This window comes from Ambystoma mexicanum, chromosome 6q (assembly GCF_040938575.1).
Source record: "Ambystoma mexicanum isolate Mex_15411 chromosome 6q, UKY_AmexF1_1, whole genome shotgun sequence".
Lineage (NCBI taxonomy): Eukaryota > Metazoa > Chordata > Amphibia > Caudata > Ambystomatidae > Ambystoma > Ambystoma mexicanum.
The window spans coordinates 1,483,754,224-1,483,779,612 of NC_090937.1; the positions used below are offsets into that span (position 1 = coordinate 1,483,754,224).

The 25,389-nt window shown below is 46.6% G+C and overlaps 1 protein-coding gene across 1 annotated transcript in view; it reads left to right on the forward strand.

Moving 5' to 3' along the window:
* RPIA (ribose 5-phosphate isomerase A) overlaps window positions 1–25,389 on the forward strand; it is an 85,206-nt gene that overhangs the window by 9,603 nt on the left and 50,214 nt on the right. Inside the window, exons 2-3 of the mRNA XM_069632208.1 lie at window positions 2,768–2,828; window positions 13,126–13,181. Coding sequence (XP_069488309.1) covers window positions 2,768–2,828; window positions 13,126–13,181 — 117 coding nt within the window. The remainder of the gene's footprint in view (window positions 1–2,767; window positions 2,829–13,125; window positions 13,182–25,389) is intronic.

Below are 25,389 nucleotides of genomic sequence, written 5' to 3' on the forward strand. Positions count from 1 at the left end.
CTCTAAAAACAAAAGTTAATTCTTAGTCCAGCCCCTTTCCAATGAGCAATAGGAACTCTTTCTAAAGCATCTTGTTTAGTGTCACTTAGTACACAGTCATTCTTACTCCTTTTCTTTCCCAAATGATCCGAATGCTTCGTAATGGTCAATGTAAACCTCTTCATAGCAGCAACTCATTTATTATCATTTATCACTTGCTCTGAGCACATGTGCTCATTTTCTTGCTCTGAGCACGTGCTCATTTTCAGCCTGTCCCTTTACAAAATAATTGCTAATGGTGCAGCTTCTGAATCAATTTAAGAAACGCAAAAGCTACTACTAATCACTTGCTCTAAGCCTTTCTACACTTTAATCACATTGCTACAAATGTATAATGAAGAGCATACATTCCCACTTACTTCTCTAAAAACTATCATTTCACATATAAAAGTGACCCGTGTAAAACTGCAATTTGTGACGGCTTAGCTGATTTTTGTCTTTACTTGGTGTCACAGATCTCAGTGTGGGACTTCTTTCCAGTATTAAGATGCCTCACTTTCACTTTAGTGCGGGAAATGCCAGGGGGTGTTGGGTCTTCTCCCTGGGATGTGCAATACAGGCTAATGTCTTTCCTTCAAGGTCTTTGGGGAGGTTTTATTGCTCTTTCGACTATTTTCTTGACTCAAACTTTAGGCTGTTTCAGAAAGGGACTGCTTTGACCTGTCTCTTTGACACGGTTCTTGATTTTTATACGGCACCTCCCTTTTAACTGGCTCTTTGTCAGTTTTATGTTTCGAGCTGAGCCTCCGTATAACCAACAAGCACTCTGGAGTTCTGGACGCTTGTACTTGATCAGTGTATCTGATCATGCAGAGTGTTTCTGCTAGCGTTGGCAATGTCTCATTCAAATAACTTCATGTTTGTTTTTACGATATCAGTCTCTCTCCTTCACTTACTTCGCCGTCGGTTCAATCTGTTCTTCGTGTCGGGCTTCAGCGACCCAACTCCGCCTCTCTTAACAGCTGTTTGGCCGTCCCGCCTCTCGTCAGCTGTCGTCTCCCTCGTAGCAGATGTTATACGGGGCCCTCTCCTTCCTACAGCGGGATTCACCATAGACGGCCGAGCTCCTCTCACCGAGCCGAAACCCCTCCTTCAGGATGGAGGGGACTAGGAGCGGAAGCGGGCTCTCTCATAGTGCCGTGAGGAGGAGGCTGCTCAGCGGATTTTTCTGCTTTGCCCTTCTCGCTGCGTCGTGGTTTCAAACGTTATGGATTTTCTTCCATTCATACAACTTTGAACATAAACTCAGCCAACAGGCTAGAACTGGATATTCACAATCCATGAAACTCTTATCTCATTTCTTTTGACAAGCCAAGTTAATACGCCCATTCTTAAGTTGGTTCGTCTTTCGGGCCAGCTGCTTCCTATCCAAAAAACCCAAAACAAAACCAGTACATTAGACAAAAGTAGCTACAACCTGTTAGACCAACTTCTATTGGAGCACAGAAGTATGTCAAAGCAATCCAGTCTCTGACTCCATCCATTCACTCTTTGTTGTGCTGCTTGGTGAAGCCGGACCTACCCATCTGGGACTTAGACTGATCTCCTTTTCGTACCTCCGCCTCATTACACTTGGCTGCTCAATTAGCTTTTTATGGCTCTTCTTTTTTTGTGGCCTGATAACTCGCCCCTTTAAATATCTGCAGTGTTAAATGGAAATTCTTTGTCATCTTGTGTTCTATAGCCCTAGGCTTCCCAGTGTTGCATTTTTTTATTCGAACCGTTTAGGAGCACCACCTCAAAATGCTAAGATGGGATGCATTTTCTTTATCCCCCCACTCCCCATTTTACTTGCACAGTATTGCTTTTGCTGATTGTAAATTTAGTTTTACCGTTTTCTACTGTAAAGTGTTGTACAATCTCGCTTTGATATAGCTACTGTGTACATATAAATATAGTCCCCTTATGTATATTTGGGCCTGAAAAATATAATAGTTTTATATTTCTGTGCTGAACTCTGTCTTCAGTGTTGTGAATTGTACCTATATATCAACCCCCTGATCACCTAAGTCGGTCTTAATTCTCAGCCTACACTGCGTTGAGCCAGCTACGCTTGCCTCTTAATGTTAGGAGGGATATTCAGAACTAACCAGGTGGGAGTGCTCTATTTATCCACCTGGGGTGGGTGTGTAATTCTGTGGTGGAAGGTGCAGGGGAGGGGGCTGTAAAGACTCTTTTGGATAATGCGCCTAGAATATGAAGCCAGGCCTTGAAAATTCTTAAAAATCCAACTAGACCTGCAGGGCGAGTTCCTTAGTATACTGGGCCTACGAGAAATGCACTTGCACCAAGGTACTGATGGAAAAATAATTTACCACTGCTTTTTGTAAAATGTTGCTGTAAACACGCTTCATATTTGCTGCAATGGTGTCAAGCATGCCCAGTGAAACCTGTATTTAACTTTACTGCAAAAAGTGTTTTTGCAGTAAATGGAAAAATACGTTTCTAAAATCCCCATAATCGCCAGCAAGATCGATTTTCATGCAAATGGTATTTGCCCTCACTAATGCTAGTGGCTAGTAGATTTTGCGATCCTTGAGAGCACTGACTTAAAGACACCTGGTGGGTCCATGCCCGTCTTTGATATTTTCATGTTTCATTAAATAATTGTTTAAAGTCTTAGATGTATTAAAATACTAAGATACCTCCATGAGCATATGGCAAGTGTTTCACTACAAGGCAGCAGTGAAAACAGTTTTTCCACTTATTTTTTTTTTGTATTTTCCAGAATAATCAAGCCCTTGGTATTGGAAGTGGTTCTACTATTGTCTATGCTGTTAACAGACTTGGTAAGTTGCTAATCTTCTATGTGTTAAAAAAAAAAAAAAAAAAAAAAACTTTTACCAGCTAAACTCGAAGAAAAAGCACTAAATATGCGCGAACTACTCGGCGCCATAAAGAACATTGCACCTACTTGCAAGTGCAAATAGTTTAGCGATATTCGCTGATTCATGGATTTTAAACTGCAAAGTAACCCACATCGCAAACCACAAGTTGAGCCCAGAACGCCTGCAGCACACCCCCACGCAAACAAAAACTACCGCCAACAAACAACCTTTGCACCTGCTTTTGCACCACCATCTAGCAACCAGCTGAAACTGCACACCCCACCCCACAACGCAAGCTGGCGAACTGCAGACCATCGCCCCCTACCACTGTAGCGCCTTGAAATGGGGCTACTGGGGCAGTACCAAAATCGTTTCTATTCTGTTGGCTGTAGGTTTGGGCGTTTCTGGTAATGCTGAACGGCTTGTTGCTGGGGTTGTGGGTGATATGGGCCAGGGATTTGTGGGGCTAGCTGTTTGTAAGCCTGATTAATCGCGTATGGTATTGAGCTGGGACGTGGATCTTGGGAGCTGCATCGATGGGGACACTCGTAATGCTACTGGTTGTAGTTGTAATTCCCTCCCTGCTGCAACACAGTCTCGAAAAATGACCCCACCTCCTGCATGTCCAGCACTGACCTGGTCCCGCACTTCTTGGTCCCAGACCTCCAAATCCCCTCCTCTAGGCCCTGGGAACCCACCTCGTCCTTCTTGCTGTCCTCCTTGCCACTGTGGTCCTGAACATTTCTAGTTTTCCCCACTGTCCTTGTCCTCTTTCAGCCCACACTGCTGCTATTCTTGCAGGGTCGCATTAGAGAAGCACCCTTCTTCTCCTGTCTGCTCTGGTGGCGGCCCTGTCGCTACTGCGGCCACCTTTTCACCAGTTTATTTTCAACTAGTTTCGCTTCCTCAGCTTGTCGCCTTTGTATAATTTCCTTTTCTCACTCTTTGATTATTCTACAGTGGTGTACTATAATGCTTTGAATTTCAGGCCACCCCTTAGCTTTTACCCCAGCCATCTTGTAAAGCGCCTTCTGTACTTCTTTGGTGTGGCCTCTTTTTACAATAAAATAGAATGATGTTTATTGATCCCAGGCGCTGCCCGTTCCTGCTCTCCGCATCTCTACAACACTAAGAATATACTGTGCAGGGTCTTCCTCATCTCCCATTGTGCACTGCATTATTGACTGTAAATCTGGGGTGTGTGGGAACGTTTGCCGCAGTGCATCCCATACTCGTGCTCTAATATTGTTGAATGATGCTCCATCATGGGCATCGTTACTCCTGGGTACTCTGCTTTAATCCACACACTCTCTGCTTGGTCTTCAACTGTGGCTACCAATGAACTCTTGATGTCCCCTATTGCTAAGGGTACCCCTGCTGTTTTCTTTTCAGATGCATATATCAATATCCCAGCCTCCGCCGTGAGTTGGGGGAGCACTTTAAGGAGGTTGTCCATTTGTGCCCAGGGTACATAGTGCCGTCGCCCTGTGCCCTTGTGTATTGGTGGCATTTGCATTTTCATTTTTCCTTTCCCACCCTTAGTTGCACTTTTTTACATGTTAACGCTATTCTGCCAAACCTCTTTTAATCTCCTGTCCCATAGGCTTTCTAGCCTTGGTGGGGTCTTGCGCTCACTCCTCCGGAGGTGAGACATATGGCTGGGGTGTGGCCACCATAGGGCCCGCTAACAAACATGTCTGGTTGGTATACCCTTCTGCTGGGCGCGTTGATAGCGGATCTATCCTCTTTAGTCTCCACATTTTTCTCACCCATCTCCTTGTTACTGTCATGCGTCGCCCCCTTCTCTCCTTTCGGTTCCTCTGTTTCTTCAAACATTTTCCAGAGGTTTAATAATTCCCTTCTATTTTGTAACGGTCTCCCTTTATACCTTGCTGGCAGAAAAGTGGACATGTGCTCTAGTGCACCTCGGTCAAACGATCCTTGCTTGGGCCAGGAGGGAGGCATTCCTCCCCCTTTGGTCTCAGTCACCCATTGATTGTGATATTTCTTAATGTTTTCACAATACAAGGCCTTACATATATGGTCTAAGGGTGTGTCTGGCATGTGTCTGGTAATGGGGCCACGCATAGTCTACTGCGCCACAGTAAAAACAGAAATTCGTTTGAAGCATTTAAAACGTACAGTTCAGTCTTGTCTTTAATACATGTCAATACTGTCAGTGAATGCCCAGAAAAATCAACAGTTCACATCTCCCCCACCCGCTATTCCCTCAATGGCGCTTCTTGACGCGATAACTGCACTCTCCTGATTCGCCCACACATGCTCCTCCTGGGCCTCTTCCATACACTTTAAAATACACCAACAAAACAAAAAAAACAAGCTAAAACAACCACCACTTCTTTTCCCAAGCTCTCTAATTATAAAGGGCTCTTATTTTCCCCGTACTGGTCGAGCCCGTGCATGTGGCACCACCCTCTCCCCTCACTCAAGGAGGCTCTCGTATTCCATTTTTCTTATTCCCAATATCTTAAAAGAATAAAAAGGCCAAAAAATCAACAGTCCATTAACATATCACACTCTCAATGTTGGTTGCTGCGTGTTCACACTATTCATACTGCTCCATAAACCCAACCCTACTTTGATATCTCTTGCTGGCTATACTCTCGTTTTCACGTTCTCTCAAACACCTCCATTCACAGTGTTCCACAACCGCCCTGCACCTCTCCTTTGGGCTGCACCCTGCTCCAAAGAGCAGGCAGTATTCTGCAGAGATGGCCCCCAGAAGGCCACTGAGCATATGTGTTTTCGGACTGGTCACTGTAGGTGGGCACAGCCCTTCTGGAGAGGCCACCTGGAAACCTCTGCAGGTACGGGGGCGATGGTGCCAGGTCGCCAGGGTCACCAAATGAAGGCAAGTCCCTGATTACGCACACTCCATAGTGCATACAAACCTCTAGGGAAATAGGCCAGGAGATAGCTTGCAAGGATAACCAGCTTTAATTGTACAGAATACAAAATATCAGCAATGGACTCACCTGCTCGCGAACATTCTGGTTCATCATGGTACAAGCAAGAGCTTAGAAGGCCATGTGGCGTCATCGCATGCAGTAAAAACAAGTGCCACTGATTGGCGAGACCATATACATGGGCCTGCTCCATAGGGGATGCCAGGCTACAATTGGTTAGTTCCTTTGCCGCCAGGCAGGCTCCACGTGTGTCAGCTGGGCTCATCTCGTCAGGTGGTGAAGGTCAGGACACACATGAGATACATTGTTTTTAAGCTAGCATACCAAGCCCAGAACTGTGGCAGGCACCTAGGTGCTTGGGGATCGGTGCCAGGTTGAAGGGAGGATGAAATGCAGTCCTACTGACCCACACGTTCTGGGCGTCGTTGATGACGCTCCTCTCGCACCCAAGGTCTCCACCTTGGTTTTGATCTATAATGTATTCCTCCCTGTACCTCGTGTTACAAAAGGATGTATTTCATGCTGAGGGGGTGAAACAGTTGTGCAAGCTTGGATCTTTTATGGTCACTTGAATTGTGCTATGATGGGGGGGGGGCGGGTTGCTTCCTTATCATGGGATGTGGTGGTCGAGTGAGTGGTGTGGGCTCTGGCTAAGTGGGGGTAGGCTGCCTTCTGGCAGCTTGGTTGAGATGAATGGGCACTTCCCGGAGTCTGATGTCTCACGCTCATGCATGGCATTTTCCTCTGAAATATACTAAATGTTTGCAAACAGTGTTTGTGAGTGGGGAGTAGGTGCCTCTTCCCAGGTCTTCTGGAGCATGTCTAAGACATCTCTTGGTTCTCTACCGTAAGGTAGTTCCAAAGGAGAGAATCCAGTAGTTGAATGAGCGGTCTTTCTTACTGCAAAATGTGGCCCATGGGATCATGCAATCCAAGTCCTTCCCATCTACCAATTTGAATTTTCTCTATCATTTTAAGGGTCTTGCTAAATCCCTCTACCAATCTGTCTGTTTGGGGGTGGTAAACTGAGGTTCTGAAGGTGGTAATGTGTAGTAATTCCTTGACTTCACTCATATTTGCTTATAAAGTTGGATCCCTGATCCGTTAGATTTTCCTTGGGAAAACCTACCCTACAAAAGAATGGTAAAAAGGCGTTTTAAAATTTGCTGGGTTGTGCTGGTCTTTATGGGGGGGGGGAAAGCCTCTGGGTACCCAGTAGCATAATAAACAATTACTATACCAAATGTATTACCTAGTCTAGAGGTTTCCAACGGTCCAATGAAATCCATCCCAAGTCGGGAGAAGGGGACTTCTATTATCGGCAAGGTAGAGGGGCAGGTAAGGGAATGAGTGCTGGTTTTCTGGCGTATCTCGCATGTCTGAATGAAGTTCTTTATTTCAGCATGGCTACCTGGCCAGTAGAATTTCCCACTAATGTGAGCTTGAGTTTTAGATTGCCGTAAATGTCCTATGTGCAATCATCTTGCAATGGGTTTTGGGTATTACTGAGTTTTACTTGGGTCTTCTTAGGAGGTTTCCTTTCTATATAATCCCTGTTTCAGGAAGAAAGGGGCCTGCTTTTTCCATTCCTTTCCTCAGAAATCACTTGTTGGAAGGCTTCTGCAAGTGCTGGATCATTTCGCTGAGCAAAGGCTAGATCGCGAAGGATGGAAGGTTGTTCTCCCCTCTTTGCCTTAGCGATAGGTGTTTTCATCTGCCTATCCAAAGCCACCTCTGTTCCCTTTTGGTTCATTTTCTTCCTTACAATGGGGAAATGGAGCCTTCTCCAGAATTCCTGTGCAGTTCTGTCCCCACAGTGTATTTCAATTCGGTTTTCACCATGGTTCTGTAGTAGAACCTTGTCTTCCCAAAAGTCCAGGTCTATGACCCCCACCAGACCAAACTTCCAGGCTAGGCCAGGTTTTGGAGCCAATGTTGTATAACACAGAGGTGGTATTGGGACTAAATCCGCAGGAATCATCCCTCTTGTCCCCTGGAGGGGATGGTGGCTTCTCTACTGCTACAAATGTCAAGGCTTATGGATTCTTTTGTGGCAGTCGAGGGGTCTGAGGCTCAGTGAGTATGCCTCTGGAGTTTTAGGGTTCTCCCCTCCCCCAATTGAGTCATATCCCGCTCCTGACATATGTAGGGGAGGCATGGTATTGCAAGCAGAGACTGACACCATGGGTATAATATATTTAAATGGTTCGGATTGGAAAAACTCCTATTCTGCCCTGTAACTACTGGGAGTAGTCTCGACCTAATACCTGCCCTATCTCTCGTTCAAAAAGCATGACAAGGAAAAATGCATACAAAAGGAAAAGTCAGTGTTCACATGATAATGTGGTTGAACCATCTCTCCTCCCCACGTTGGGCCTCAGAGTAAGGTGATCCTTGTAGGCAGGATGACTCACTCTGGCTCTGCTTTTTATTCAATGTACAGAGTTCAAAAAGCCGTGGATCGAGTCTGGCCTGGCCTCCCTCTGTTGGGCTCAGATCTCCTAAGATAAAGTTCAACACCAAAGGGGCTCCCTTCCTCAAGGTTATTTCACTTCGGGTCTCCCTCCGTTGGGCTCCGACCCCTTTCGAATGACAAAGCCTTTCGAATGTGCGTGGCCCATTTGTCAGACCACTGCAGGAAAACTTTGATTCAAAGTTCACTGCGTTACTTTCACTCTTCCCTTCCCTATGAATTAATCTTCTTGAATACTGTGTCTCGCTATCCTATCTCATCCCTTATCCCCGAAGACCAATCACCCAGGTGATCCTCATGCACTGATCCACCCCCAGGGTCTGGATCCAAAGGCGATGACCCTGCCCTGGTCACCTGAGGGAGAGATCCCGGGGACTACTAGGTGAGGCACCCTCATTTCTCTTATCACATACACATTGATAGTTGTTCCTTTGGCACTTGGTTGTCAATGGACCATCTCAAGTAGCAAATGTGCGGAGGCAAATTAGATGACGCCAGATAAAACACACAACGAAACCATGTGGAATATGTGGCAATACACATGAACAAATGACTATCAATCCCCCATCCCCAATGAGAGACCACAACCTATGGAGACATCTCACACATCACCACAATCGCACTCTTATGTCCATCATTACACACCAACAAAAGTCTTCACTCCAACGACACAGCACACGGACACCAAACATGCATTGCCGCTGCACACACAATGGAATCTGATAATCAAGTGCCCCCTCTAGCTATATGTCAAACACATCCACAAACATCACAGTAACGACACACAGTGAGGCCCCAATGCACTTGACTAACACAGAGCATATGCACTGGGAGAACATGGAAAAGTAAATGTGCACACAAAGACTGCACGTAGTGTGGAATGAACAGAATTAAAACTTGTATTAAAAATGAACTATTTACAATAATATGATGGGAAAGGTGAAACTGTCTATGGATAAACACTTATAAGTCAAAAATGAAATCTAATCCTATAACTATATAAATTGGTAGCATGCTGCATGTCTCCAATGTCTGCCAAGGCCTCAACCAGGGCTGAGTAACACTCCACATCCTCTGCCTGTAGGAGACAAGTTCTCAGGGTATTGTTATGGGTGCTGTGGTTTGGCATCATTGCAGGGCACCAAGGATGTGGTTTCGCTGCGTGTTCTCCCCAGGGGTTGCTATTCAGGCGAGGCAAGTTTGCACAACCTGATTGCGTGCATCCTGTCTCTGTGCCCATTGGCTTGCCAAGGGGATGGGTAGTGCTTGTGGCTTAGGGCGATGTCCCTCCTGCAGCTCTACTGGTATGCCATGCCATGCGGCAACGCTGTGCAGGACACAATATACCATGATGCAAGGGAGTGGAAGCGTGACTTGAGCACTCTGAATGTGCGCTCCTGTTTGCCCCTATTCGTAGTGGCAGTGTGCTGCGTTATACCTTACCTCAGGTGGGGTGGCAGGATTTCTGAATAGCGTGCTCAGGAATGGTCAGAGCGGGTAGGCACTGTCCCCTGCAAATGTGGAGATGGTTGTTAACATTGGTTGCCATAGTCTGTGTGTGTCGTGTGACTGCTTGCATGTGCGTTATAGCCGATACTCCTCAATGAACCAGGTGTTGCCAAAGGTTCCCGATGCTAGGTCCTGATATAATGGTGACTGGTGGTAAATGAATCCATCGTGAGTGCTTCCGGGGATATTGGCATTCACATGCATGATGACTTTGCATCGCAGATTACCTGTGCATTGATTTAATGGCAATGCTTCTGGTTGTGGTACATGTGCTCAGTCGCTCTGGGGGGCAGGGGTGGGGCTGTAGCACAACATGCCTGCAATCAATGGCTTCCAGTACCTGTGTGTTCTTTGGCATACACCTCTTGGCACACACTCTGCACTGACTGTGCTGTGCATGTCATGAATGTGCCTACCCACACATGATGTAATGCAGCGCAATACCTGGTGTAGGCATTGGGATTGCAGGGCCTACTATATTCCAACAATGGCAGAGGTGTGCTCAAATGAGCCAGTAGCCAAAAAATGTAGGTCTGTCGGCAGCTTCTCCAAGGGTGTGAGTGCATCGGAGCAGATGGTGGGTGATGCAAAGTCTTCCTCTGACGCCCTATGCATGTTAATCTCCCCTAGTTCTTTTCGCTGGCCCTTCCCACACTTTAAGTGCAGTGCGAGTGACCACCCCCACCTCCTTAAGATGCAGACAGAGGGTGGAGTGGTTGATCAGTATCGAATGCCACAGCCACAGAGTATCAGTATACATACTCCACCTTGGTCTAAAGTCATGGTAAGGACGTCATTCACAGACACCAGCACTGACGGTGTACCCATAGAAGGGCGAAAGCTTGACTGAAATGGGTTGAGGATATCTGTTTGGAGTCATGTATCCTCCAATTTTTAAGGCATCAGCAAATTATTATTGAAGCACACAACACTTTCTGTGCTGTGTTGCTGGGTGCTCCTTGAGCTGCCCTTTTCCTTTTCCTTGTGATAACGGCCATTACAAAGGACCGGGGGAAACTTTAATCCTAACTGACTGACATCTATTTTGTGGAATCGGCACACACCACCTTATGTGGAGTGCTGAGGGGACACAATGTATCCCTTTTTTGACTTCTCTTGTAATTCTCTAGTTAGTGACCAGTTCAACTTCATGATTGGTGGCAGTGGATGATTTCCACCGACATTTTGCAAACTTTACACACGGGCTGCTATTGCAGCTGCGGTAAGGGACACATTGGACACCATTGACCTAAAATGGTGGCTGTGCTTTCTTTTCTCAAACTCTTGATGACTTGTCCTTTCTTGAGCCGCCTTCTACCTAATTAGGTGGGGAAAGGTCCTGTTTTTGGACGGCTTCCTTGCGAAAGCCTGCCAAGGCTGAGTGCCTGAAAGGGACAGGAAGTGGGGGAGGTGATCGAACTCCCCATGTCTGTCCTGCATGGTGTCTGCCTGGATCCAGTTCAAACTGGGAGTTGGCTGTCCTTTTGGACCAGCCAGCCCCCAGATTTGCATGAAGGCTTGAAGGGCGAATCCAGCTGTCTTTCCTGCATAAGAAGCAAGGGTCCTGGTGCAGAAGGCCGAGTCGCCCAATGGAAAGAATAATCCAACGGAGAAGGACATCTGCAGCCATTTCCAGCAACTGCCAGTCCCTGCCGAGGAACAGCTGTTGCTCCAACCTCTTCTGCATGACAGGTAAGAGCCATACCGACGACTGCCTCCCTTGCACAGGTGGGCCTGACCAGTCTCAAGACATTTTGCATTTTGAGCCGTCCTTCGAAAAGCTGCAAGCGGACCTGGACCATTTTGCTGGGCATCGACTCTCAAAGCGCGGTTTGAGCTTGAACGTTGTGGGCATCCTTCTGGGCCTAGAGTGAGACTTTGAAATGATATGGCATTTATAACGCGCCTATACACAAGTCTTTCAAGTTCCTGTTCATCTTCCAAGTCAGGGTCTGACAAATTGAGGGAAATCTGCCGAGTGACAACTGTCAAAGACTGTGCTGAGTCTCAACCAGCCAGTATCCTGAATATCGTCTGCTGGGCTTCCCATCTGTCTGTTCCCACCAAATGTTCTTTCTTGAGGCCTTATGCCAAGAATCCGAACAGGAGCTGCTGTCTGGTCACTGGCGGGTCTCCAAGGTGAGAGTGTTCTTCATCAGCATGTCCTGCTCCTAACCTGTGCTCCTCCTGAGCTTCCCTCGACACTTTGGATGGACAACCCAATCGTATTCTCCCAGGCCTAAGGACGTCTTGTGAGCTACAATCCATCGGGGGGGGGGTTATTTCTAACCTCCCTAAACATTTTACCTACCTGAAACATTGAAGAATCCTGCTAAACTTGTATCTTTGACAGTGTCTGCCTTCCTTTGGTCTTCCGCCCACAGGCCCTGGTCACCCAGTGTTCTGAGTTTGAGATGCTCCTCCCCTAAAGTGTAGGCTGCCTAGACGTTACCTACCAGTATCCTTGTTGTATTACATAGAATGTTCGTTGAGGAATTGATTTGCCAACTTGAATGCTACTCTGACTACTTACCTGTATATCATCTAGGGTCTACCTGTGAATTGAGTAATGCTGAGCAAATATCTCACTGTATATTTGTGAATTCATTTACTTACATGACATTTTATTATGTTGGCTTGCCTTAGTGTTTATAATATTTTTATGAAACTACAATGTATAATGTTATTCTTGCCTTAAGTGTGCTCTGATGTCTTTGTACTTACCTACAGCCCTCTTAGACTAAGTCTGGCTGCTCGACCATAGCTAACGAACCTTTTGGTTCGTTCAGGTCTTAGCGAAGACTTGGAGCCCTGAACTCGTGGGAGTGAGTTTTTTTTATTTATTTATTTTTTTGTTTGTTTGTTTATAGTCCTACCATAGGTGGACTTTAGTAAAACTCCCTAACACCAACACATGACAGAACATGTAGAATCATTTAGAATGCTACCTGTGGTAAAATAGTTAATGTGAGTTGTACTTTAGGGCTTACACTGAAGGCAACTTTATCCTCTGCTCCATCCTCTGACTAGTCTAGTTCCATTTGCTCAGTTAGCTTCCCAAGATCACATGTCTAATGTTGGCAATGAGGAATAGGGACTTTCTCCATAAGTAGCCGGGCCAAAATTACAGGTATGTCAAAACTGTCTAATTCACTTAAGCTGCACGCATTAAAAGTTTCAACCTAATTCTTCTATTTTTTCCTAATGACTTCATTCACAAATGGTGCAATATGCAGTAGAGACGAGCATGGTCTGGCCTGTAAATCTAATCTAATGTGGGAATGTTGTCAGCACTCTTTGCATGTAGTAAATGCTATGGTTACTGATTGCATGCTTCCTTTTTCTGCAGCTGAAAGGGTAAAGCAGGAAGATCTCCATATAGTATGTGTTCCTACATCTTTTCAGGTATATATTTCAAGCCTTTTTACTCCGTTAGACTGCAAGCCATCAATCAGTGCAATGCCAGCCCTTTTAGTTATGGAGACAAATCGCTAAATTGATTTGTTATAACTGAGACGGCAATCCAAGTAATTACTAGTCTCTTTGATATGTAATTCCTCAAAAAATGCATCACACTCACTGCTAAAACTAGGTTCCTTATCACAAATTATAGCACCAGTCACCCCAATTCGTTGTATACTGTATGCAAGTAGTCGTTATGTACTACTAGCAGTAGACTTGCAGCATTCCTTGCACTCTCTCTGCTTTGCTCTAGAATGGACATAGAGACGTTGCAGATAAGCATTTTGATCTGCTTTCTACAGATTTGTACTGTTTTTTTTTTTCTAGTTTTCTTCTATTGAATGAGCAGAGAATGTATGATTGAGCTACGATGAACATAGGTTTCAAGGGATAACAGCCATCTTGTTACCAAGGTTGGATACCCTATGAAGAAATGATGGTTCTCTTCTGTAAGCTAACTTAATATTGCCTTCTCTATTTTCCGTACCAGTAACCTGCACTCGCTGTCCATTCACTTCTAAAATGTACAGTAGAAGGTAGATTATCTGGCACCAATAGGTAACACTGGTAAATCAAATGTTATCCAAGTCTACTAACAAAGCTAAAAGACCAGAACCAACATTTATGGCTTTTTTCCCTCTGACATCTGGCCTCAATGTGTTATTTAATATTATGCTAACCTGAATGGTTACGGTCAGCAAGAGAGGTACCAGTTAGTGGGGCATTTCCGGTTAACTTGTTGCTGGGTAACAAAGGTTCTGTTGTGTTTCAGTTTTAAAATATTTTCATTTAGTGAGAGGATACTCTTACTTCCAGTCATAAGTGGTGTTGGGTAGGGTTAATTAAAGACACCAGCAATGATTTAGCAAGACTGTAGAATTCTGGGACATAGTGCACTATATGTCTAATATATACAGAGAACAAAAATATGTAGTGATGATCAAAAGATATCAGTAATGATTGCAATATTGAGAAATAGAATGCATGCTTTGTCAAAATATGTAGTAGATTTATAATTATCAGAAAACGAAAAGATGCTTGCGTGGATGGAAGGTTTGTAGAAACTTAGGCGGTTTACCAATAATTATGACAATCTGCATTAAACCTTGATCTCCAGATATATAATGAATAACCTAGCAATTCAAGGAATGAAATAGTGTATTCAACTACAATTTGTGAGTGTTACCAGAGGTTTACTAGCATAATCAATTTGTGGGATTTACCTCTTCTAAGATGGCTCCGGTTATGGACTCATTGAGATTAATCGGGGCAATGGGACAATAGTGTCACGAGGGAAAAGGGAATGCTCATCACATGATCAGCCGATGGCGCCTGGGGCTATACACAGGCATGCCGTGGAGTAACCATATGCGGGCGGATATAGAGCTGCCGGTCATGCTGAAACCTAGGCTTCCAGTGGAGTACCTTGGCGCAGGCAGAGCCAGAGCTGCCGGTCGCGCTGGCAAAGACGCAATAAGCACCCAGAGTAAGTGAGCAGTATCTCACGTTCTGTATATGGGGAAGGCCTTTGGAAGTATACAGTAATGTAGTTGTTGGTAATTGTGACCTGAGATGTGTTGTGCTAATCCCTTCTGTTAGAGAGGAATTAGCACATGAGAATTCTCCCTACCTTAGAGACCCCCAGCACTTTTGCTGGACTCTAGGACTTTTTAATTTTTGTGATTCTTAACACGTTTTCTTTCTGGTTTTGGAGTCTGACAAGTTCCATAGGCATCATCTTTGCATTGTAACGCACTGCACCTTCAGTGCAGTGGCACAGGGATGTCTTCGATGTCCCAAAGCTTTAAATACCTTATCTTGGTTGAAACTGCTGTTTCCAAGAGCAGGGAAATGAAATTGACTTTATTTATAATTTGTAGCTTTCTAGACCCAGCACACACTATTTTACCATAGGGTGCTGGAGGAGTTACTTGGTATCCCCTTTGTCTAGTTACTCTTTGTTATGTTACCCTTTCTACAATTAATGGCTGGTGCCAGTGGTTTACTTTTAACTACCATTGGGAGATTGTACCGCGGGCTGCGTTCGCGCTGCAGTAAGGCACCCATGGGTTCCCATTTTGTCAAAATGGCCCGGTCTTCTTTTTTTTGCCATTTCTTGTTGGAAAGGTCCTTCTTGAGATTTACTCTGTGCGCCAAACCAGATTTGATCCGTTTGTTCGTTTTGTCTTTGGTGGGATTCACGAGTGAAGCCCGTCTCTGGTTCCAGTATGTCTGGCAGGGCTTAATCCCCTTTGTTACAGGAATGTAACCAAAGGTGATTGTTCGACTGGCTGTCAGGCAAGGACAGCCACCCTGCTGTGTGATTGACAGCTAGCCTGGAATGCATGGGAGAAACCTGCATAGAAGGCAAGGCTTGTTTGCTTGGAAGGCAGAGTCGACGACTGAACAAAGGAATCCGAAGAAGAACTTGGAATAGACGCCTGCTGCAACTCCTGGACCATTGGTTTGCCCGGTGAAGCCCTGCTGCTGTGCTGAAGCTCCGATTTCACCTCGACTAAAGAAGCCCTGCAAGGAAGACTCTTCCCCTTGAGTTGGTGGGACCAATCAATTCCAAGTGAAATCTTTTGGAAATCCTCTCGGAGCTGGCTGTATTTGCTGGAATGAAAGTGCCAGGGAGAGGAACACCAATCGGAGTGCATCACCTTTAAGACAGACCCCATCTGCTGGAAGATCCTCTGGTCTCCCAGTAAGCAGGACTGACCAAGCCTGAGCCACCTCAAAGTGCTAGATCCCAGATTTGAGATATGTCCAGAGTGGTATTCGTGAGACCGTGGTGGTGCCATTTCCTGAGACGCGAGGAGCTGAAACCGCAAAATGCCGCTGAATAGAGGTTTGTCCTTTTCTGTCGCCGACTTCCCCATTGTGTTGCAGGAGTCCCCAGAAGTCCTCCCTCTTGTCCCCACGACTGAGGCATAGGACCAACAGGATCTGCAAAGTCACCCAGGAACGGAAGCCAGCTGGAACCATTTCTTCTAAACAAAGGTACTGTAAAGTTTGAGAGGACTTGCCTCTTGTTCTGGTAGCCTTACTTGATCTCAGTTGAGACTTATCTTGGTTGCTTCTGTAGAGTTGCTTGCATCTTCTACATCTCCCAAGCCTCCTAGTTTGTGACCCTACTTTTCTACAAAGACTTCTAAAACATTGTGGGAGACTTTTACTTGGCTGCAAGTAGTGCTCAGCTTACCTAGACTTTTGCCCAATTGACATTGGCTGGCCTGGCTCCTTCAATGTCCCTGCTTGCGGCTTACTTCCCTGCAGTAAAGGGTTAATTTGCCTTGCATTGGGGGAGGGTTCAAAAGTACTTACCTGCTTCAGAATATATGCGCGATCTCTTGTTTTATTCTGAATCTCTCTACTTTGACGCTTATCTCGGTATTTCTGTAAATGTACCAATGATATATTAATGTCCACAGTGTCCTAGCTATTCTAGTCACCTGAGGGTGTGGGACATATCTGTGTGCCATCCCAAATGGGTATTTGCAGATTTAGAGAAACTAAGAGTGTATTTGTGTGTTACTATTATATTGCCCTGACTGTTAAATACATTCTGGATTGTTTAATCCAGAAACTGAGTTGAAGTGTTTATTTGGATACTTGTCACTGTGAATCTCTATGTAACTCCCCTATTGCTCACATTGACCCCTCTTCAGATAAGCTTGGCTGCTCATACACACTACCAACCTGTATAGAACAGACATGTTGGGTTCCTATTGCCAGGAGGTCAAGGTTGCTTTAGTGCACCCAAAGGGTACTGCTCCAAATCTTGCCTTCATAATTAAAAAAACACGTGGTTTGTTCAGTAAATAAAATAACACGTTGCATACCATGAAACTAAGGGATATGGCGCCAGCACTGAGGTGATCCATTTATATGGGAATTGCCACACTTCATAGATGTAAAAAAATCAGTTGGTAGTGTGTACGTTGTTAAACATTGACTAGAGCACATACATTTGACGGAATCCCAGAGGCGAAGCACGAACTCTGGGGCTTGCAAACTGCATTTGAAAGTAACGAACATCGTGGGTGAGCAGCTGATGTTAGTTAAGGAGGAACTTTGCTTAGCAGATATACAACATTCTGGCGATATGAGAAATTGCACGTCGGGCTAAGGGGAAACTGGAATCCGGAAAACTGCTTTTTAGTCCCGTTGAAAGCCGCATATAAGAGCACAGGTACATTTGGCACATTGCATAAAGATAAAGACTTGACATTATATCCACATGTGTCGACTGTTGGTTTGTGGCGCAGATAGATTGATTGTACAAAGAGAGGAAGAACTAGCCATACAATCTGTTTGCTCTTGTGTGGGAGGGTCCTACTCATTAATACTTTTAGTGTAAAAATGAAATGGAACTGTTTTATATCACTTGTACTAACCCATGAACACATTGCTATAGAAGTGGTTTAAAAAAAAATGGATTGAATAAAGCGCTCCTGTTTATGAAAAATCATTATGGCGTGTATCGTTACTTTGTTAATGAAAGCCTTTTTATAATGTAATCTGTAACTGGTCTTAAAATTGGTATTATTCCTAACATTCGAAACGCAGCCTTACATCATGTTCTGCGTTATTAAGATTTCAATCTGAAATAAGACCCAAAAACTGAAATGCTGTTAATGTGTACACAAAAAAAGGCAACATAACACAGTTCCTATTGGCACGTGCATTCCGTTGTAGGCCGCATCTCAGCCAATTGGAATGCAGTCTATAGTCTCTGGTATATACCGCATTCCAGACATTTTGCTTTGATATTCAGCCTGACCACCAGCACGGGGAAAAATGTCTTCAGCTGTGTAAAAATAGACTGGAGGAAAATGCACTTATCCCCAAATTAACATACTGCAATGAAGTTTGATACTAGTGCATGCTCGAGTAAATTAACATTTTCCACAGTAAAACATCTTTCCTTTTTAGTTGCACCATTACGTGTGCTAACAGCCTTCAAGACCTCGTGAGGGGTCATGATTGCTTGGGATTGTTGGGGAGAACGTTCATTTTTATGCCAAATCCCCTCTACATGTGAGACCCCCAGGACGTTTTGCTGGCCTCTTGGACCTTTTGTCTCCTGAATGGGCCCGCCTCCCCCACTGTTTCTTTTTTCTCTGACCATGGAACCTTTTTTACTGTATTTTATGGAGTCTTGCCATCTGTTTCAGCACACGGCATCTTGTGTGCAGTGATGCTGGGAGCACTTTGGGCTCTCGGATTTTATATTCCTTTTGTTTTCCTTAAGAATAGAATTCCTGTTCTCAAGCTTTGAGCAGGGTTCGAAATTGAGATGGAAGGAGCAGGAGCTAAAGCCAGCTCTTGTGTGTCGGGCATCACCAAGTAGACAGGAGCTACTGCAGGGTAACCAGCAGCTTCCAGAGATGAAACTTTTAAATTTGTGTCCATTTTGTATGGACCATTGTGTTTAAATGTTTATTAGATGTGTTCTAATTTTTCTTTATTAACATTCTCAAATGATCAAAGTTAATGTCACATTTACATGTTAAGAAGGCACCAGCTGGCCCTCTGAGCCAAAAGTAGCTCCTGGTAGTTGTTGGTTTCAAGCTAACCAGGCTCTACTATGGTAGAAGCAGGAGCTAAATGGCTCGAACCCCGTAGAGGAATACTTTTTATCCTTGGCTTTTTCTTTTGTGAGATCGGCACACCTTCCCTATGTGGAGTGAGGGGAAACCACAAACGTACTAGGAATAAAATGTTTACCTGCCCACATCCCCACATGTCGTGTTGAAAAGGTACCTCACCGTGTTTGCTCTGGCTGAGTCTGAAAGGGCTAAAGTACAGGTATGTCTGGTGCTCTGGCAAAACAATCAACATTGTTTTTAGCCTTGCAGGCTGGGCAGACATTTAGGACTGGGGGACTGGGGTGTCGCAGCCACCATGGAAAACTGGGTACCCCGCATTTCTAAAATGACACCCGTCGGAATCCAAAGAGGTCTCCTTTGCATGAATCGTGCTGTTATTTCGTATCCAGCATGCACTGCAGAGTTGTAATGGCTGAAACGCTTGCAGAACACCACATGTCCCACGTTGACCCAGATATGAAAACCAGACCTCGCATAGTGGGCGCACATACCTAGCCGTAAAGAAAAAAAAGTTGACCGTCCCCAAGCCCAGCAGCAGTCCTGGGGTGCCCCGGCAGGGACCCTGTTCCCTACTTAAAGGGGGAAAAGCTCTAATCTGGCCCTGCCAGAGCTTGAGGACGGCCGGGGTGCTGCCCCTGGCCTTGGGTGTTCCATGGTGGTTGACCAAACTCATTACCCGCCTCCCACCCCCACCAACCCAGCGGCAGTCATGGAGAGCCCCAGCGGGGTCCTCATTCCTCCCCGGAGGGTAAAGCTTTAATGTGGCACAGGCAGAACTCCAGGACAGCTGGGGGTGCTGCCCCCGGCATTGGCAGTCTGTCTTTCCCATGTCTGTCGACCATCCCCAGGCCCAGTGGCGGTCCCCAGGAACCTGCCCCTCCCTGGAAGGAAAGGTTCTGTGGCCCTACCAGAGCTTGAGCCCAACGGCGGTCCCGGGTTGCCTCGACGGGGGCCCTCGTCCCTTCTTAGAGGAAAAACCTGAAAAGCGGCCAGGCCAGAGCTCTGACGGCATGGGGTTCGGCCCCTTGGCACCTGACTCCCATGTGGGTAAACCCAACCCCCTGTCCCCCACCTGCCCGGCCCAGCGGCAGTCCTGCAGAACCCTATTCCCTCCCTGGAGAGAACCTGGAACGTGACCCAGCTAGCGTTCCAGGACGGCCATATAAAATGTTACCCTATGGTAGCAGGTTATGCTGCCGATCTGCCCCAGGGAGGGCAAACATTGCATTCCTTTTGGGTACAGAGTGCGGCTGATCTGCTAAGTGACCCCCCCCCCCACAGGAATCCCTGGAGGTCTAGTGGCCATTGTTCCTCCCCTGGGCTGTCAAAATGGTAGAAAATGCCCCCAAATTGAAGCAGCTCCATGGGCGTGGGATTCCTGGGAGGACTGGCCCACAGGCACAGGGTCATTTCCCTCCCCACCTACTTACCCCTAAGTTCACCAGTATACACTGGTATGTTTTTCCTTTCTTGGGGGCACCACACCAATCTTCCCCCAAAGAAGGCACCTCTGTGAATTATTTCCCTGTAGGCCTAATGGTCCTTGCTGATTCCCAGGAGTGGAAAAATGGGGCCTGAACGCCAACTTTGCTCCCCAGGGAAGCAGCAAGGATGTGCTCCTCCTTAGGAGTGCGGGGAGGGGGTGAGTTTACATGAGGTCTGGTCCATAGCGCCATCCCACACTCTGTACAGAGTTGCATGTTTTGCCTTGCTTCATCACGGCTGCTCTCCGGGCATGGAAGGCGACATTTTCACATTCACAGCCTGGTGGTCAGGAATCTCATCACTGCTCCGGATGCGGGTGCAATATGCCCCCCAAAGCAAGTAATGTGGAGGACGAGCTGGCTCGTCCTCTGAACTGTTAGTATGCGAAGGATGAGATGGCTCGTCCTCCGCACTAAAAAGGTTAAGAAGCCTAGTCTGCCATTTACTAACACATGATGATGATTATTAGCATATTTATTTGTGCGCGGACCTAGCTGCATGAAGTAATGGAGCGCTTTACAACCATAGGATGAAGATCAAGGTTAGGGAGCAGAGAAACGAGGGAGATATGGGATGAAGGGCTCGATTTTCCGCAGGAGAGGAAGTTGGTGCCAAGCCGTTGTGCCTTGTCAATGAGCCTTGATTGTCAAGTATATGGTGTGGCCTTGAGGGATTCTAGAACTGGTGTGAGGTCTTGGTGAGTGTCTTTAAAGTTGCTCAGGTAGTTGTCGTTTTATGAGATGGTGTGTAGTGTGCTGTCAGTTATAGCGTTGGTGTCTGCGTTGGCAGATCATGCTGATCTTATTGTTGATGGCTGTGAATTTCTCGATGGAGTGCGATACGGATGGGTTGGACAGAGGGTTCCTGCAGTGCTTGATGGCTTGAAGAGGGTTCTGCTGTCATTGTTGACCTTGGCTATGTTTTGGTAGTTGGCCTTGGCAGTCATCTACGAGTAATGGAGTTCTCCAGCATGGGGTTTGGCATGAATGCTGGGAATCCTCGGTAAAAGAAATTGGTTTCAGTTTTGTTTCTAAACTTTCTCCTATAAACCAATCACTGAGCTCTGGGTCATACTGTCCCCAGCCAATTACTGTCCTCTTCCTAAGCCCCTCCTCTGGCAGCCATCTTCAGATTTTTACCACACGTTCAAGTGTTTGGAGTCCTCGTGCTTCATTCTTCGATCTTTTCTGCATTTTTCTTTTTTTGTTGCTTTTTTAAAAAAAAATGAACTCTATTTTTCGGTCAGTATTTTTCAGTCGGTCGAGTCTGTGTACTCCGTCACTTATTCTTTTCGGTATCTTTCATCCCCATCCCCCTCTCTTCTTCTTGGAAGCTTCCAGAAGTTATTCAGGCCTACACCACGTGGATCATGTCGGATGAGAAGGCCGGCGCTTCCCTCTTCAAGCTTTGCTTCGACTGATTTATGAAATGTGTACATGACGACAAACCTTCCCAGTGTCTGTACTGCCTGCACCCGACGCATAAGGAAGATTGTGTAATTTGCCATAGCTTCATGAAGCTCACGATGAAGGATCGACACCAACGGTTGGAGTCGTGGCTGCAGGCCAAGGCCTCTGCCCCGGGTGATAACAAGGGGCATGCCTCTCCTGGATCTGGCAAACCTGAGCAGGCTTCAAAGTACCCTGAGGGCACCCCACCCATGGGGGCCCAAACCCAGGCCAAGCACCGCAAGTCTGCTTCAGTTTGGGTTGCTGCTGCTGTGGGTCCCGCGGAGGTCCGGGCGCGATTGTCATCCCATCTCCAGTCACCACTCTGGTTCTTCGTCCAAGAGGAAGACCGCCAACCCGGGGAAGATGAGAGATAATCCGGAGAAGGCCAAACGGGAGAAGGCGAATCAGGGTACAGTATCCGACCCGGTCCCGAAGGAGAAGGCCAAGCAAGAGAAGGGGTCTGGCCTTTACGTGAAGGCCCAGGTGCACAAGGCAAAATTATCCCCCTCCATCGAGGCGGTGGTGGCGTTACTCTCGAAGACGTAGGGGCGTACTCAGACGGCGGCCAGGGTGTCTCTTCCTCCAAGGAGGGAGGCTTCGAACTAGCCTATTGAAGACCCCAGAGAAGAGGATGCCGCACCTCTGTCCAAGACCGACTCCCCCCCCCCTCAGGACCCAAAGAAAGGGGGGCGGTGAAGGCCTCCAAGGAACTGACATTTCTTCGGCCGAGGAGAATAAGTTCCTTTCCATCCACACCGATCATGTAGATGATTACTGTGATGCTGGAAATGCATGAGGGACATGGCCTCCGTATCCTTTGCTGTTTTTATCGTGTGTTCTGTCGTGTTTTCCGTGCAGGAGTCATGTGGGACTCCTGGCGGTGCAGCTCTCTCTCTCCTTTGGTTTGGTGAACAGACCGTGGGATATCCTTATGGCACCCATGGGTAGGGGTACAGCCCTATGCCCCTAGTGTATATTTTTTGGGCACCTGTGTGTGACCCACAGAGCAGAGTACGGGCTGGTGGCAGCTCCGTGCTGAAATTACTGGTGCCCTGAGCGTCCTCCATTTTGGGATGCCCAGGCCCTGTCATTTGAATCGGTAGATTCCTGATGGAGACAAAATGGCCCCCATGGCCTCTTGCCTTCCATCACCTGTTACCCTGATCTTCCTGCAATCCTGGGAAGCCCTGCCTCTGTCCCTTCCCCCTGACTGGCTGTTGGGTGGAAGTTCCGTATATGGTAGTGTGGGGTTGTGCCGACCAGACTGGCTGGAGCCTTCTCAGCGACCGTATGTTGTGGGTACGCCTGTGGGTGGGACCTGGGTGAATGGAGTGTGTGACGAATATACATTCTATGCTGCGACTGTCTAGTATCTGGTGTTTGACACAATGGTTGAGACAGCCCTGCCCGAAACCGGTATGAATGTAGCTTGGAGTGTTGAATGGCTCAGTACTTGTCCCAATACACAACTTGTTGTGAGTGTCTGGAGAGAAGTGAATGGCCTGAATACCTTGTGTGCCTGATTGGCTGCCTGCATGAATGCCGGTAGTCGTGATTGGATGCTTGAGTGTGACCCAGCGGAATGCATGGGAGATCAACAGTATATCTGGGGACCTCTCACTGCTAGGAATCGTATTCAGAAGCTGAAGTCCACTACGACGAGTAACTGGAGTGAAGCTTAACCTTGAACCCTGCTGGACAAGAATTATTACTGTTGCTCTCCTTCGCAATCTGAAAGCTGCTGTGCTTCAGGAACTGACCCAGAGAGGACCTGGTAAGGCGCCCTCTTCCCGAGCCACGAGGGACCATCGTGCACTGGTGATCTTTGCCTAAGCTCCCTGGTAGACAGACCTTCGACAGGCTGCCGACCTGATATGGGGACTGCTGCGGAACTCCAAGGAGAAGCACCCAGACTATTGTCCGCCACTGTCGCCGACCGGAGCCGCCGTGCTCCCGTTGCCTAAGAACTTCATTGATCCACGGACGCTCTCGTCAGCATCATCGCCGCTGTATCCTGCTGGAGAAGGCCTGACCGTCGATGTGCCGAAGAGCATCCACCGGTGGGTTTCCTGCCACCCAAAGACCATAGACGCCGACGACTCGATGCCCTTGCTGGGCCACAGTTCTTCAACTCTTTGCGGTCCAGAACTATCGACACTGAGGTGCCCCGCATGCCTCTTCCTGGCAGGACGTTTACGCTTCCCCCGTCAACGTGCACCACTAAGAACGACGCGGCCACACTTCACCGTCATAGCTCCTCCTGTTCTCCGTTGGACGTTCGACCCGTGACTCCTGCCTGAAAGGGAGGACACTCAAGAAGGGTTGATTTCCCCGACACGCTACAACACCAAGGTACTTTGGGGTTGCAGAACTATTGGGAAGTCTAAGGGTGAACAATATATGGACTGGGTTTGTATCTTTCTTCTACAGGTTGCCCAGGTGGGGGGCTCTCCACACAGAACTGTGTCTAGGTATCGGGGCCAGTATTCTGCCTATTGCTCAACCATCTTGCTTTCCTTCCTCTACTGCTGGTTTCCTCTTTATTTTGATCTGTGTGTCATTCTGACCGTATGCACTTGAATAAGATCGAGTAACGTTAGTGGTACCACTTTAGAACTGTACATATTTACCATTGTTGATTTACGGAGTACAAAGTGAGTTATCGTGTATATGACCTTGAATATTAATTATAAAGACTGTTTTAACCGATACAGTGTGTGGACATTCCTTTGTGGGTGCTTGGGGACTACACTGTACTTAAGAACCAGTTTGCATCACCTCCTGAGAAGCTAGGCCTTGATTGCTCGTCCATTGCTACCTTATAGAGAATCTTGGCTGGGGTCCGCTGTGCCTCTCCTCTACCATATAGAGAGCGGAAGTACAGACACCCCCTACCAGTCTTTACAGGGTGTGAGACAGGCATGGTATCAAGAGAGATGACGGACAACAGATGTATAGTTCAAAACTAAACTTTATTAATGATCGGAATGGTGTGATGCCCTATACTATGGTGTGATTTTCCTTGCCTAAAGAAACTAAGGGAAGTTTGTGTTTGTAAATCCAAAATAATCTATGTCAAAACCTATGCTTGTCCTCTCAACTATTACAAAACATGGTGTGGGAATCTTCTCAGCAAAATATGTGTTCAAATGTAAAGACTAAGCTACTTTCAGTGGAGTTCTTCTTGGATTCCCCATTTCAGTTTTAATACAGTTCCAGTAGAAGTACATTACAGTAGTGTTTGGTTAAGTTCTGAAATGACCTTCTCCAGGTTCGAATGTAGCATAGTTCACAATAAACAGAGGTCCTGGGACTCCCTTCCCAAGGACAGAGTTCTCTGGTTTTTTGACTCCCATGGTTCCCTTCCCCCAAGACTTTGCACCACACTCACGTTGGTTTCATCTGTTCAAAGTTCAAAAGGAAACACTGGGTCATTTTGACCCATATTCAGGTTTGCTTCACCAATTGTTTCACAATTCTTTACAGCCGACTGTCAGGGTTTCCTGGTCAAGGTGCAGTTATCAGACCACACCGTCCTCCCATCATAGAGCACGCAACCAAAAACCCTATACTTTTCTTGCTTTGATTCTTGATGCTTGT